The sequence below is a fragment of the Pipra filicauda genome, unplaced genomic scaffold (genome assembly GCF_003945595.2).
Source record: "Pipra filicauda isolate LSUMZ 115617 unplaced genomic scaffold, ASM394559v2 scaffold412_size1447426_pilon, whole genome shotgun sequence".
NCBI classification, from domain to species: domain Eukaryota; kingdom Metazoa; phylum Chordata; class Aves; order Passeriformes; family Pipridae; genus Pipra; species Pipra filicauda.
The window spans coordinates 688,634-703,090 of NW_024104546.1; the positions used below are offsets into that span (position 1 = coordinate 688,634).

The 14,457-nt window shown below is 39.5% G+C and overlaps 1 protein-coding gene across 1 annotated transcript; it reads left to right on the forward strand.

Moving 5' to 3' along the window:
- Positions 1-13,709: 13,709 nt before the first annotated feature.
- On the forward strand, positions 13,710-14,225 carry MSGN1 (mesogenin 1). The gene has a single exon (XM_027750766.1). The coding sequence runs from the start codon at positions 13,710-13,712 to the stop codon at positions 14,223-14,225; it is 516 nt and encodes a 171-aa protein (XP_027606567.1).
- The last annotated feature ends 232 nt before the right edge of the window (positions 14,226-14,457 follow it).

Consider the following 14,457-nt stretch of genomic DNA (forward strand, 5'->3'; position numbering starts at 1 on the left):
AGTAAAGGACTCTACTAAAGAGAACTGTCAGTACTATCAGTCCTGATGTTGGCACCCCTCTAGCTTGAATGATTTCTGTGGAGACATAGAGCAGAGCCATAGGGTCTGTCTTAGCAGTATAAATGTCATTATTTCCACTTATAAACAGTATTAAACTTCAGTTAAAGGCAGCAAATTCTTTTAGCGTAGTTTAACAAAGGGAAACACTTACTTGACATTCCTTAGGATTGTAACTCACTATTTCAGATCCATGGAGAATCAACAATAAAGGGAAATAAATGCTGCTTACATGGAATATATACATAGGGAGCTAGAAAAAATGTTAAAAAGACCACCTCTCAATATCTCTCACACTGTCATTTTTTTATTGGCAGAGATTATTGAAATGCTTATCTGTGTGTGAACCTGCTTAACAAAAGGAAAAATTTGATGAACACAGTAAATCTTTTGCTAGTTAACAGAGAGATTTTGTAGTTTGAGAAGGGGATTATTTAACTGAGGATTCGCACAGGCTTGGCTCTATGGTCTTATGTCAAGAAAGATTCTTGGAAATGGAGTGGTGAAAGAGACTAATGGCAGCTGTTACTTGAGACAAGATACTCTTTTCATGTCTAAAAAGGTGTCAGACCCTGCCATATTATATCAGCAGATAAAAGGAAACTGTGGTTAGAATATTACTGAGAGTTGTTATAAACCCAAGTGCTACTGACGGAACAGTAAACTCGGCGCTAGATTTAGCGCTTTTTCCTTCAGGAAACAAAACACTTTAACTGCTTCAAGAAAACAAAATTACGATGGGTGACAGAACTACGGCACTGTTCTCTTGCTCACATATCCTTCATTGTAGCAACTATCAGCACTAAACTTAATTTAACTTAAGATTATTCACACATCAAACTTTAAAAGTTCTTTATTCACAGACTTGTCTCAATCCCCCACCCCAATTTCCCTTGACCGAGTTTTAGAGGTTTTGTCGTTTCAGAGACTGAGCACAGCTGGGGAAAGGGACATACCTTTGAAAATTTTGCTCACTGAAAACAGGCTACCTATACTAAAATTCCACCTAATGGATATTTAAATTTAATTATCTGCCTGAATAAAAATTAATGAAGGAAAAGAAGTTAATCAGGGATATTTTTAATGCCAAGCTAGGGTAGAAGTAGCTGTACATTAGCATTTGTTATTTTAATATCTTAATTTTAAAATGCAGTTTGCTCTGCTACAGCACCTCTGCTGCCAAGCTTGAAGCCAACTTAATTATCCTACCAAATATTTCTGACAAGGTTGGATCTGTGACAAGCTATGGGTGTTCTTTGGGACATAGTGGGAGGAACTGTGAGCATCGTCCTCTTTGGATGAATTTGTGGGCAAATGAACGCCTACATGCTCTCTTCTTCCTCCATCCTAACATCCTAGTGTTGCCCTGGCAGTGACACCACATAAAATATAACAGACAGACAAGATAGGTCCAACCCTAGAAACTGTCCAAGTTTTATCTGCTGCAAAAACATGAAATTTGTGGCCCTGTTTCAGGTTAAATTCAAGCTGTCTTCCAGTCTGACATGAATGCCAGGTCTCAGAGCAGCTTTAGCCTTTAAGCCTCTCTGTCTCTCAGCCCCACTGCAATGTGTTGTAGACGTTTTCTTTGACTCTTCTGCACTGGAGAGCTAAATCCTCTGCTTGCTCTGCAGCTGGGTGGGAAAGAGCCTTGAGCTGAGGCTCAAAATCCCCAAATCCTGGAGCTGGACGGAACAAAGGGCTTCAGGAGTGACAGCCACATGCGTAGCTACTCTACAGGGGCTTTATAGGACTTTTCATCCAGACTAACGTGTTCCTAGTTTTCCTAATTATTGAATGGCCTCTTTATGAAATCAAACCTGCCAGTCAGACGTGTGGAAGATAATCTGATTTCTTTTAATTAGTGTCATACCTTCCTGAAGGAAAGAAATCGGCAGTGACTCTACTGACAGTCAGCTGGTCAGCCCGCTCACTTGTGCTTCCCTAAGCTGTGTTGCAGGCTGTCTTTGGCTGTCAGATCAAAAAGTATAGAGGATACAGGAGGGGTACATGAGGATGTAAAGGTTTTGCCTCGAGGGGTTATCAAAAACCTGCAAAAGGTGCTGTCGATACTACAGAAAAGTTTTGGAGATGCAGCAGAAGAGGAGGAGATACTACAGTGAAGTGGCATAGGGCATATATGAATCCTGAATTCCCAAGCACTTGTGTTGCCAGTTTTGGTATAACCTCATGGGAAAGCCCAAGACATGCAGATCAGCAGCTCTGCCTTGGTACAAACCTGTGACAAACTGTTGTCCTCCATGTGGCTCCTACCATAATTTTTAATGAGGCAAGTATTGCCCAGCATCTACTCCTGCTTTTCTATTACCTTTCTAACCTGAAAATACAGGCTTTTACAGCATGGTTTCAGATAGTGGTTTGTGTTCTCTAGTGTTTATTATTTATCACGAGATATGTGGGATTTGTAGGTGTTCTAACCATCAAGTCCAAGTGAAGGTGATGGGTTTGCACCCACGCATCTCCCAGCATAAATACATCTTTGTTCTGGTCTCTACTGAAATGCCGGAGGACATCCAAGGGGACGTCACTGTTTCCCAGACTTTTCTTTGTTTACCTTTCTGAAAATCCCTAATCTTACTGCTTACAGATTGCTTAGAATTTGCAAGGTAGGTATTTGGAAAAAGTCATAGCCTCATGATTTTTGTTTGTGATTTCTAAAGAAATACTGTTTTCAGTTGATAATATTTAAAAAGCCACCAGTCCTTTGCTTGTTCTGTTATCTATAGCCCGCCACTGAGGTCTTAGGGAGAGAATATTCCTCTCACCACATTGATAATCTGAAGGATATAACTGTATAAAATGGGCATGTGGCTCTGGCATTGAAAATGTTTGAATTTTTACACAGAAGTGAACAAATCCATCAAGAATATTATATTCCTTCCAATAATAATGATATCTTGCAAGAACTTCTTTGTGATAGCATATTTATCTTGTAAGATACCAGCAACAGAAGTGTGGGGGGTTTTTTTCTCTCTTACTACAAAACCAAATATTTTATGCTGGGAGGACACCTTATGAAGATGTTTGATGAGCTCAGGGTCCCCAGCCAGCTCCCCTCAGACATCAGCTTGTCCACCCTGACAAGCAGTATGTCCTCTTTCAAGTTCCCAATAAAGTTCACTTAGCAATACTTCTCTGCAAGTGTTCGTTTAATGAAATAGAGTGATAGGATTTCCCCTTATAAATAAAGTATAGTGCAATTGTGGAAGTTTATAACTCTTGCTCTTCTAGTCAACTAGATTGATCAAATATTATATCACTGAAACTATCTATATAAAAAAATACAAAACCAAAAAGAAAACCCCAAGACTTAGTACTTTTTAAGAAATTAATTATGTTTTCAGAATGAGAACCTAAAATAAAGGTGGGTACAGCATCTATCTGGAGAGCATACAGTTTAGGAAGTGCTCATCAAAAAAATTCCCCTAAATGTAATTCAAGCTAAGAATCCAGTTGATAATTATTACATAAATCACGGTCGTTCACAGTTTGGCAATCAAAAAGCCTGGCTTATTGTAAGTGCTCTTTTATTAATCTATTGTCACAGATCTTGCTTTAACTTTAATAGCAACATTATGTGATCACATATTTTATTTATGGATCATTTGAAGAATCTGTTATGCAGATATTCGGATTAGTGGGCTATCGAACCATTAGCCAAATAAATCTAAAGGTAATAAAACTCACAGGAAGATAAATGGCTCTCTTTTTCTTGTTCTTTCCAGTCAATTCAGGCTAATTTAAGCCTTTCACAGAATGGTGATAATGAAGGATTTGTTCTCAGCAGCGTTATGGCAGGTGATTTGCATTTGAAAGTTTGACACATTTATAGGCCTTTGATCTTTTCCCCCCAGTGCTTGTGCCCCTGGCCAGACACCTACATGCACGTTTTACCAGGTGGAAAATTTAGGAGCGAAGACAGCTCTGAGGGTCACTCATAAGATGTACACTAGAAAAAAACAATTATACACTTTGTGTCCAGAAAATATTCTATTCCTAAGTTTGGGTGGCCTTTATAAAACACTAGGAAAAAAAATGCATTGAAATGTCTTTTATTAGAGTTTCTATCAAAATAGAGAAAGTTCTCATGGAAGATTTTAAAGAATACAGTCTGACAGAAAGCCCACTAGCTGTAAAGATTGTCTCTTCTGTAGGTTTAAATTTATTGTTGATAGGAACTTCTTGCTGTAGGACACTTCAAGAATTTTGACACCAAGTAAACTCGAGAAAAGACTGGCACCTCTGGAGCCATTTATGAAATAGTATTTAAATTTTTGCTTTGTTAAAAAACAAAACGAAAAATTAACTGTCTGGGCAGGTAAGCTCTCTTTAGGCTGGAAGAGGAAGCCTTAAAAAAAAAATCACTGTTACTCACACTATGAACATATGCGAGCAAAATCAAACACACAACCCTACAATATATAAAAGATGTTCTTAATGTTTACTATTTGACCCCAAAATAAGTAAGGATTCAGTAAGAACATAGCTTAATATTTGAATCAGGACTATTGTATATCTCATGATTCTCTAAAATTTAATATAATAAGCTGATTTCTTTGCTGGAACATAATGACAAATTCCTGGTCTGTGAGCCAGTGCCTCATTTCATTCTCATCTCAGACTTGATTCCTAAGGTAGACTGGGTTCAAATTAAAAATTCCCTGCATGAAATTCTTTCCTGTGCCACGAGCAAATAATATTTCTCCAAACTGACCTTTTCCTCTGAAAGAAGATAGGGCTTGCTAGGTTCCTTGGAGGAGGACAGCCAGCCTGATATCAGGAAAACCTCAAGGATGGAGGTGTCTGGCCAAATAACTTCAGGCTCGAGGTTTTATTTGGGAGGATGCTGCTCAGGCCCCTGGAATACTCAGCCTTTTTAAAGCTGTGTAACGAGTATTGATTAGCCATTGTCTGGAGTACATTGAAAATAGCAGGGACTATGTAAATGTTAGCTTACTCTGGATGCACATTAATAGGGAAACCCCAACAGCCCTTTATCCCAACAGCCCTTTTGAGTTCTTTTTTTCCCCCACCCCTCCCTTTCCTTTAAAAGATGCTCCTTCAATCTAAGAGTTAAATTCACGTTGAACGTACTTGAAAATTCAGTTCCCGGTACATTTTGTTCTTCAAAAGAGCACCATCCATCTGTGTTACTTTGCTTTCAACTCATCACAGAATGTCAGATACTAGATAAGAGCAAGAGACTGATGAATGTGCATCCTAGCCTGACAGGGCAGGTCAATGTCAGGGAAATCAACGTTTTCCTTTTTTTTCTCTCTATTTTTTTTTTTATTTTTTATTTTTACTACAACCCATTTCCAATATTTATTTTAGAAAATCACTTCTCTGGAAGCTCAGCTTGCTTAAAGCAATATCACCTGGAGAATTTACATTTAATTGCTTTCTTGTTGCTTCTCTCTTTATATACAGAATTTTGTAATAGTGTCAGAAGTTTAAGTTGACTGTGGTGGGCATCATAGAGAATATCTCTGCAGAGAGATAAACACTCCCCTGACACAGTCTGTATCTAAGGAAGGGAGAGATTTGGAAGAGCAAGAGCAGAAGACAGGGTCTCTCTGTGATGGTGCAGGTCACTCCTGCTACTATTGTTACTACAATACTACTACTATTCTTAGTCCTGCTATATTTGTGATATTTGTGACCCAATTTCCCATCCTGGTTGTGACCTGATTGCTCTGCCTCTACAGAGAGTGCTTTACTGTTTTCCCTGGTTTGCAGCAAACTGGACCCTAAGAGGGCAGAATTGTAGCCAGGAGCAGCTGCCTTCAAGATTTGCATACCTGCTGTTGTAAGATCTACCTGCTTATTCATGCATGCACCACTTTTACACATCCCAGTTACCATTAACTAAGCAGGAACTCGGGCAGGGTGCAAACCAGATGTCTGTATATCTCCAGAGTGATGGGCTGGCCAGCAGCACAGAGTTTAATGGGCTCTCAGAGTGAAGGCAAGCTGATGGTTTTATTAGTAATCCCTTTTCCCCACTAGTTCTACATTTTACCTTGTCTTTGTTTGACATAATAGATTTATAAATTTGACTTACTGGCTCCTAGATCAGTTTTCCTGGTAGGAGTGTAGGTTTTTTGCTCTATCTTGTGTTTCAAAATAGAAATAAAAATAAGAGTATTCTAAACAGCAGTGATCTGAACTAAATGACTTTTTGCAACCTTACATCGTGAACTGAGCCCCTATCTGTAACTATATATTGTAACTATAACTACTACAATTATTTGATAAGCTGTGCTTTGAACTTCCTGAAAAGCCTGTTTCAAGTGGATAATTAAATGTTTCCTGCTTCTCACATTAACTTTATCCGTGCAACTGAGCAGATAAAGAGAGATGTATGATTTATATGGTCAGGGAATATTTTCTACTGTCAGTACAAAGAAGCACCAAAAAGAATGAGACACAGAAAATCAAGTAGATGAAACCTTAATAAAAGAGAGGGAGAGAGAGAGACATTAAAACAAAAAATAAAGCAGAAAAAAAATAATATTTAGTGATAGATAGGACAACCTAGAGGTAGAAGAATTGAGAAGACATGGAAAATAAAAGCTGATCATGAAGCAAAGAAAAGGAGCAGGATCTACTGAAGTGGAGAATACAGACTTCTCCACCTTGCCCCTGTAACCCAAACACAACTGTCCAAAAATCTAATCAAGCAGGAAAAATATTGGTGTCTTTTATCACCAGCAGGAAACCTATAATGCATCATTGAAAGGTCAAGGACTTTTAAGACTCAGAAGTTGTGTCCATTGCCTCTTTCTTCCACTTTGAACTTCTGGAAAGAGCTTGGTTGCTCTTCTTGTTACTCTCCCTTCAGGTAGTGGCAGGCAGTGATAATGCCTGCCCCGACCTCTCTTGTCTCCAGGCTGGGCAGACCCAGCTCCCTGGCCCTTTACTCACACACCACGTTCTCCAGTCCCCTGGCCAGTTTGGTGACCCTTCTCTGGACTTGCTCCAGTGTTTCAACCCACCAGGTTTCCCAGATCTCTTGAGAAGCTGCCTCCTGGCTTGTCACCCTGAGCCTGTGCTGCTACATGGGATTATCCCAGCTGGTGCAGGGCTTTGCCTTTGCTTTCCTTTGCTTTCATTTTTCCCAGTCCAAGTCCCTTTGGATGGCTCTCCAAGACATTAAGCACTACCCACATTTCAACACCAACTGAAAACTTCTGTATGTGCAACATTACCTTTAAAAAATGTGAATAATTTTACTCAAATATCTTCATGGCAGTGTTATAACACTGAGTTTAATTTGTTAGGCAAAACTCATGGAAAAATTCTGAGCAAATGCAAAAAAAAAATCCCAAACTTAATATACTATTTGTGTTCATCAATAGCCTGAAGGACAGATTTGATTTTTTTTGTGGGATTGAATGTGATTAAAATTAAGATTTAGCAACTTGCCAAGAAATTCATGATTGCAGTTTAAAATCAATGGTCCTTGCCCAAGGGTTAACCATGTGCTCTAAAAGGTGCTCAAACAGACACACAGCACTTTATTTCAGAACTTGAAATATGTAAGAGCTAAATAAAATTTGTAATCTAACACTTGTGTGTTGTTTCTTGCCTGGACTATTGATCCATTTTATAATTACTAAACTGAACTGCCGGCTGTGGCCTGAGCACAACTTCATTTAGCCCTGAGATGAAACATGTTTTCTATTAGCAGCATGCAGCAATTCTGCATATCATTGCTAGGACATGGGGCAGGAAGAAATAAGCAGATATTGATGAGGAGGTTCAGTGGATAAAAAGGAACAATCTGAGCTGAAATGTAATCACAGCAATTGCAAAATATCTCCCTTCACAAACACCCAGCTGTAGCTCGCAGCTCCACTAGAAACGGCCACAACTGAGCTTTGAATGCAATTTTCCTGGGTATTGGAATTTTTTGTAAGATTTACCTAGTTTTGAAAAATTCATCATGCTGCAAAATGAATGCATGAAAACCCACTGTAATAGCAAGAAAGTAAAAGCACAAACCCTTAGGTGCTATCCAAGTTTTTTAAAAGCCCTGTGAAGCCACTGTTATACATGGTAAAAGACAATCATCCCACTGTTCATGGAAAAGTAGAAAAAAATACTTTGGGATAAAATACATTGTACTTCATAATTTTTTAAATTTGAATGCATGTTTTTGGGTAGCAATGGAGGCATTCCTCATCTTGAAATATTTGCAACAGGTAAGCCACCACCTCTCCCATGAAAAACTGAAACATAACCACTGCTTTACAGCAGACATTTTTTAAGACCAAATGTGAAAGCTGATACAATTAAGCTGAAATAAGTGATAATAGACTTCTCCTACTGAAACAGCTTCCATTATTTTAATAATAACTGTTACTTCTCACTTTCTGAGCTAAATGAAGCTTATTAGGCTCTCCTTCCTCCCCCAGCTTTGCCCTTTCCTTCTGGCTGAAGTAGCCAGCAGACATTAAAGACCAACCACATAGTCGAACCTCCTTTCAACTTCTGTTAACAGGGGTATTAAAAAGACATTCCTAAATATCAGCTGAAAACCACTAGGTAATAAACTCTCTACTTAAAAGGTGGGTAGGTGTAAATTCCACACGTAGAGCTTTTCATCTTGGAAGCCAGTTGCTTGGAGATCAGATGTTTTAAATGAATTGCAGAGCTGATGTCACTTGTCAGTCGATGAAGATTGACACTATTTGGAGGATCAAATACTTACATTTGAGGATGTAAAGCAAATAGATAAGTCCTGGTCTTGCCAGGCAAACACCAGAGAGATGCTTGTTCACTATGCAAAGCCCCAGCGAAATCAGTGATACTCACTTGACTGTTTCTTCTTCATTAGCAAGGCTCTAGTTTTGACATTTTGGAGGTGTGCCCTTGAGAACATTAAGGGTTTTAAATGGCAGGATTTTCTAGCAGCACCAGAACTAGACTATTTCTGGTCTTACCACAGATGAATAACAACATTTCCTCTTGTGCTAGCCACAGGTTTGCAAGGCCAAAGGCTGTAGTAACAGTTAGACATCCAATTTGCACATTATTTTCATGGATTATACTAAGGGATTTGGACTCCCTCTCATAGTGCTGGATTAAGAATCAATATTTGTTTTCTTATTGCTTTCTTTCTGTCTGGGAATTGTAAGTGGCTGTTCATCTGTATTCTTTGGCACATTGACCTCAAAAAAACTCTGAAAGTATGGATTTGTTTACAAGCTTGCTTATGTAGAGGTCTTATTTATTTCAGTTGAGGTTGGATCCAGATTAAACTTTCTTCCACAAGCAGGAAAAAAGCTGTGAAGTCCAAAAATTCTAAAAAAAATGCATCTATCCAAATTGAGGGAAAACCTTAGAAAGGAAAGAAGCATCGTCTGGTGGCTAATGTGACTCGATAACAAATGTGATGGATCCTTTCCTTCCTTTATTGCCAGCTTGGGTGTAAACAGAGGTGTTCAGCACTGTTTTTCGGAAGTGTTGAACACCTGCTGTGTCTGCTGAAGTTGGTGAGACCTGCAGCTGCTTGGCCCATGTTTTATATGAGGCAACTGACTCCTCGTCCGTGCCTCTGCAAAGCAGGATGGTCACAGCCACCTCCACAGCAAGCAGGCAGCACTGCAGATAATCCTTGGGAAATCTCTTGTTAAATGGGAGATGAAGTGACTTTAAAAGCTTTTGGGAGATACATTTTTTTTTTCACTGTACAAACTGCAAGATGTAGCACCTAAGTGCTCTACAAGGGTATTTGTATGATCTGCTTCTCATCAGCAAAACAAGACTAGACTTCTGTCCTAGTTGTAAAGGAGGCTGATTGTAATGGGATTAGTGTTATTTAAACATATTTATCCATGTTTCCTCTGTTTCAGACTGCATTCTTCCCAGCTGATATAATTTTTTACTTATTGTTACAAGTCTATTTCTCCTACCAAACTCACAGGTTGGTGGAAATACCTTCTAATATAGAAAAAAACCCCCGTAGATCAGTTGTAAACTACTGTGCACAAAAATGCATTTATTTACCATACATTATCATGACATATTATCTAGAGTACTTATTTTAAATTTTAAACCTGAAGCTCTAAAAATTTTCTGTGCCATGGGCAGTTTAGGTTTTTTTTAAATGGAAAAATTTTTGATCTCTCTGTGCATCCATGCTCCTTAATGGATTCAAAAGTATGAGCAGGGAACCTTTCATTTTAAAAGAGATGAAGATTGAGATGATAGCCTTTATACTGCAGAATAGATTACCGAAATGAAAATCCAGATTATCAGTCAAGCAGAAAATGCCTTATCATTTTTTGTCAGTGCTTATTTCATTGTTGTTAGCCTTATATCTCACTACCATACAATGTTTTGACATTAATGATGAACAAAAAGGGAATTCCTAAAATTTGCAGGGGGCAGAATAAAATAAAGATTGTAAAACTTTTTATTTTTTTCCATTTACTTTCTAGGAAGGGGCCATATGAAATACTAGACTTTCTTACCTGTTTAGTGAGAGAGCATCAAATTATCATAGGTTATGGATCATACCATGATCATGAAGAGATGTTACATGGCTTCTCAGTTTGGCCAAAACTGAGGCACACTTCACTGGGGTTTGTTTAGGGAAGCTGGGAGCCATGGGTACAAATGGGTGGCTAGTTTTCAGAACAGAACCTCTGTTTGCATCTATACCAGCAGACCAAACAGGGCCACATCCCCTTGGTTGGCTCTGGAGATGTGTCATGGCAAAGTTTGCTTTAGTTTGGGTAAACCCTTTGCTCACCCCTATGCCCTAGGTGGCATCCCCTGGGCCCCAGTCAGGTAGTGTTTGGGACATAACTAGGTGGGTCCAATCTAAAAGAGAACCAGGGAGCGTGATGATCATAAAACAGGATGCAAAACTTCAATATGAGCATTCTTGCCTGTGTAACAGTTTATAAGAGCATAGGCTTATAAGACCCAGTGATTTTTCATTCAATCAGAGCAGTTGTCTATATACTCTCACATAATCCTTGGTCGCACTGAACATTTACCCATAAGATATAAGAAAAGATACAGTTATTGCTATAATTTGCGTTCCTCTTCCCTGCCTAATAGCCCTATTTATAAGAATACAGAGATAAAATCAGACTGTGATCACCTGTCATTTACAGCAATGGCATCTTGGACATGCACAAAATCTTTTACCCCCTTGGTGTCTGAGCAACACTTCCTATGATTTACCCATAAGTTAACTGGTGACGTACATTATTTATAATCAGCAAACAAGTGACTTGAAATTTTTGCTTCTAAATTTGACGGCATTAAATTACCATTTGTTTGCAAAATCGAAGCTGAGCAGGACACTTTATATATGCACTCAATATGTGTATTTTGAATATATTTATATATAACATATACATATAGTGTGTACATGTATACATGTGTATATACTTACATACATATACACATACATATATTTTTAAGTTCCTTTTTCTTGGCACACCTTGACAAAAGTTCCTCCTTTTCCACCTACCCCTCCTGATTTTTTTTCTATTTGTAGACTTTTAATTGTGTTTACTTAAAAGAAAAAAGAAAGACATGAAATAAGAGCAGGGGACCTGTCAAATGTAAAATACAATATAAACACAAATACAGGGAGAAAAAAGGAAAAAGAGTGGAAGAGAGATTTTAACTGGGACTGAACCAACTCCCCAATTTATGCAAAATTAGACCTTGTGTCTAACTTGTGACCTGGTGACCATGTCTTGGTGATCAATGAAACTCATTCAGTTCATCTAAATAACAGAATATACCTGTCCTTCATCTTGTGTTAATTTTAATTTTTAGCAGACATTTGTGCTTAGGACTGTTTCAGCTCATTTTCTTAAAGAAGGACCAAAACAGAGCTCAGAATATGATGGGGTAATCATAAAACACAAGGAGGAGGAGCTGTCTGAGGAGCTGTGCCCTGAATTCCTGTGTGGAGTAGACATCATGACAGCCAAACTGTCTCAGCCCAGGTTGAAGTGCAAAAATCCTTCATTTTTTGGTTCTTTCTCATTCATCTCAGCATAAAATCAGGAAGTTTCCCATAATCTGCTTCCTAACATTTTGATCCCAAGCTCATAAAAATTCACAAAAACCTTCCTAGCGACTATGGTGAGTATTGGATTTTTTTTTCCTGAGTGATTGTAGTGAACATTTCACAGAAAGAAATTGCATGTTCCATAAAACCTCAGCATGCTTCAGCTGTGTGCAATTCAGAGGCATTCCCTGCCTTTGTTTGGAGTGGATTATGGTGCACACAGAGATCATTACACAGAAGGAGACTCTAAAATAAATCATACTTTTATTTTTTCTCCAGGTTGACACTCTTTCTCCTTTTCTTTTCCTTATGTATTCCATTTTGCTTCCATTATGTGCCAATACAAAGTCATGGCTGGCAGCTGAGCTGCTCAGCAGAGCTGCAGAGCTCAGTTGTTTTACAGAGTTTTCCTGGCTCTTCTAATGCTTTGCTGTATGATTTGGGAAAAGTTCCTCCTTGCCTCCACTTATGCATTTCCCCACAGTAATAGAGAACATTAATCATCACTGTAAGCTGTTCTGAAGCCTAGAGATGAAAAATGCTCATTATTAATCATATTAATTTATAGGTTATACATTTTCACTTGAACTGTGTAACATATAACCGCTGTTGCGTTGAGTCAGGGTTGGAAAAACATTTTTTTGGCAGAAGAACAGATTCCTAGAGGTAGAAAATTTACTGAGGTAGCTTCTAGTCTTCTCTAACACATGTATAACCTACATATTACTGTGAATTACATTTCTATATAAAACATATTTCTGGGTCCAAAGTTTATACACTGTATATTTTTTCCCCTAGAACTTCTTTATGAATACATTTTCCCTTTTTTTTTTAATTGTACTTTGACTTTATTTACAACTAAGGATTTCCTTTTTGATTTCACAGGCATGTTTTTAAAAAGTAAATAAATCTACAAACTGCAGGGGAATACATTGCAGTTCTTTCTTCCTTTCTCCTGTTGTAAACCAAAGTTATCCAGTTGCAGTCTCATTAGAAGAGAAATCCATAGAGCCATAACACACGCAAAACCAAACAAACCACCTTTGACTTTCACGATTAAGATGCAGATAATGAGAGACTACTTCAACAGCAGTCAGCATGGACCACATATTCACTGCTGTAGTGCCATCACTTCCAGTTACCCAGAAATCAGGGCTCGATGGCCTAAATTTAAGGTTTGTGTTAGTGGTCAATAAATTCTACATCTGTAAATTGTTTTGTGAAATGGTTAATTTTCTTTTTCCTCTCTCACCACTTACCCCCCAGCGCAATGCTCAATGTAGATGCGCAGCCTTAATTGGTTTAGTTGCTAGAAGATAATCTTTTTTTCCCCCTTTCTTGCTGTTGCCTGTTAGCTTAAAGGCTTTTTAGCTGAAGGTTGATAATTATCACTGAGAAGAAACTAGCACATCAGGAGTTCATTTTCCATCTTAGCACTTGTGGCGCTCCTTTGAACTCCTCGCGCCAAACCCGTGTTCCCACTCTGTCACTTTCCTCCCTCCATCATAAAAAGGTCTCAGCAGCCGGCGGCTCCAGCCTTTGCTGGTGGGCAGAAGGCACTGCTTCTCCCGAGCGCTCCTCCAGCATGGACAAATTGCACGAGACGTTGATAAACATGGAAGATGCTTTGGGTTCGGAACACTCCGTCTGCTTATCATCCTGGGACTGGAAAAGTTCCGCTGGCTCTTTCGAGCTGCACCCCATCTCGCCCCCACACAGCTTGTCCCCGACGCCCTCCTTCGAATCCTACTCCTCATCCCCTTGCCCGGCAGCGGCGGAGACCCCCTACGGGAGTGGAGGCAGCAGCCTGGTGGGATACAGCCTGGTGGACTTCCCCCCTGCCTACCTGCCCAGCCCTGGGCAGGCGCGGCTGCCCAAGGGCACCAAGGTGCGGATGTCTGCCCAGCGCCGGAGGAAGGCCAGCGAGCGGGAGAAGCTGCGGATGAGGACCCTGGCCGATGCACTCCACACGCTGCGCAACTACCTGCCCCCCATCTACAGCCAGAGGGGACAGCCCCTCACCAAAATACAGACCCTGAAGTACACCATCAAGTACATCAGCGAACTCACAGAGCTCCTCAACAGCGTCAAGCGGGTGTAGATCCCACCTGGAGCACCTGCCCTGGCACGCTCAGGGTCTTTGCAAACAAAAAACCATCAACATTTCTTCCTCATCAGAGCACGGTGTGAGAGGAGGATGGCGCGAGGGAGGGAGAGCAAGGGCCACCATTGTACATGGGATGCTGGAAGGTGATGTAGGATTGCCTGTAAACCTGAGCTGCAGATTGCTGAGACAGAAGTCTTGCTATTTGCTTTTTTTCATGTCTTTTTTT

What these genes read in the sequence shown, in the direction of transcription:
- MSGN1 (XM_027750766.1), top strand. Translation starts at nt 13,710, where the DNA reads ATGGACAAATTGCACGAGACGTTGATAAACATGGAAGATGCTTTGGGT.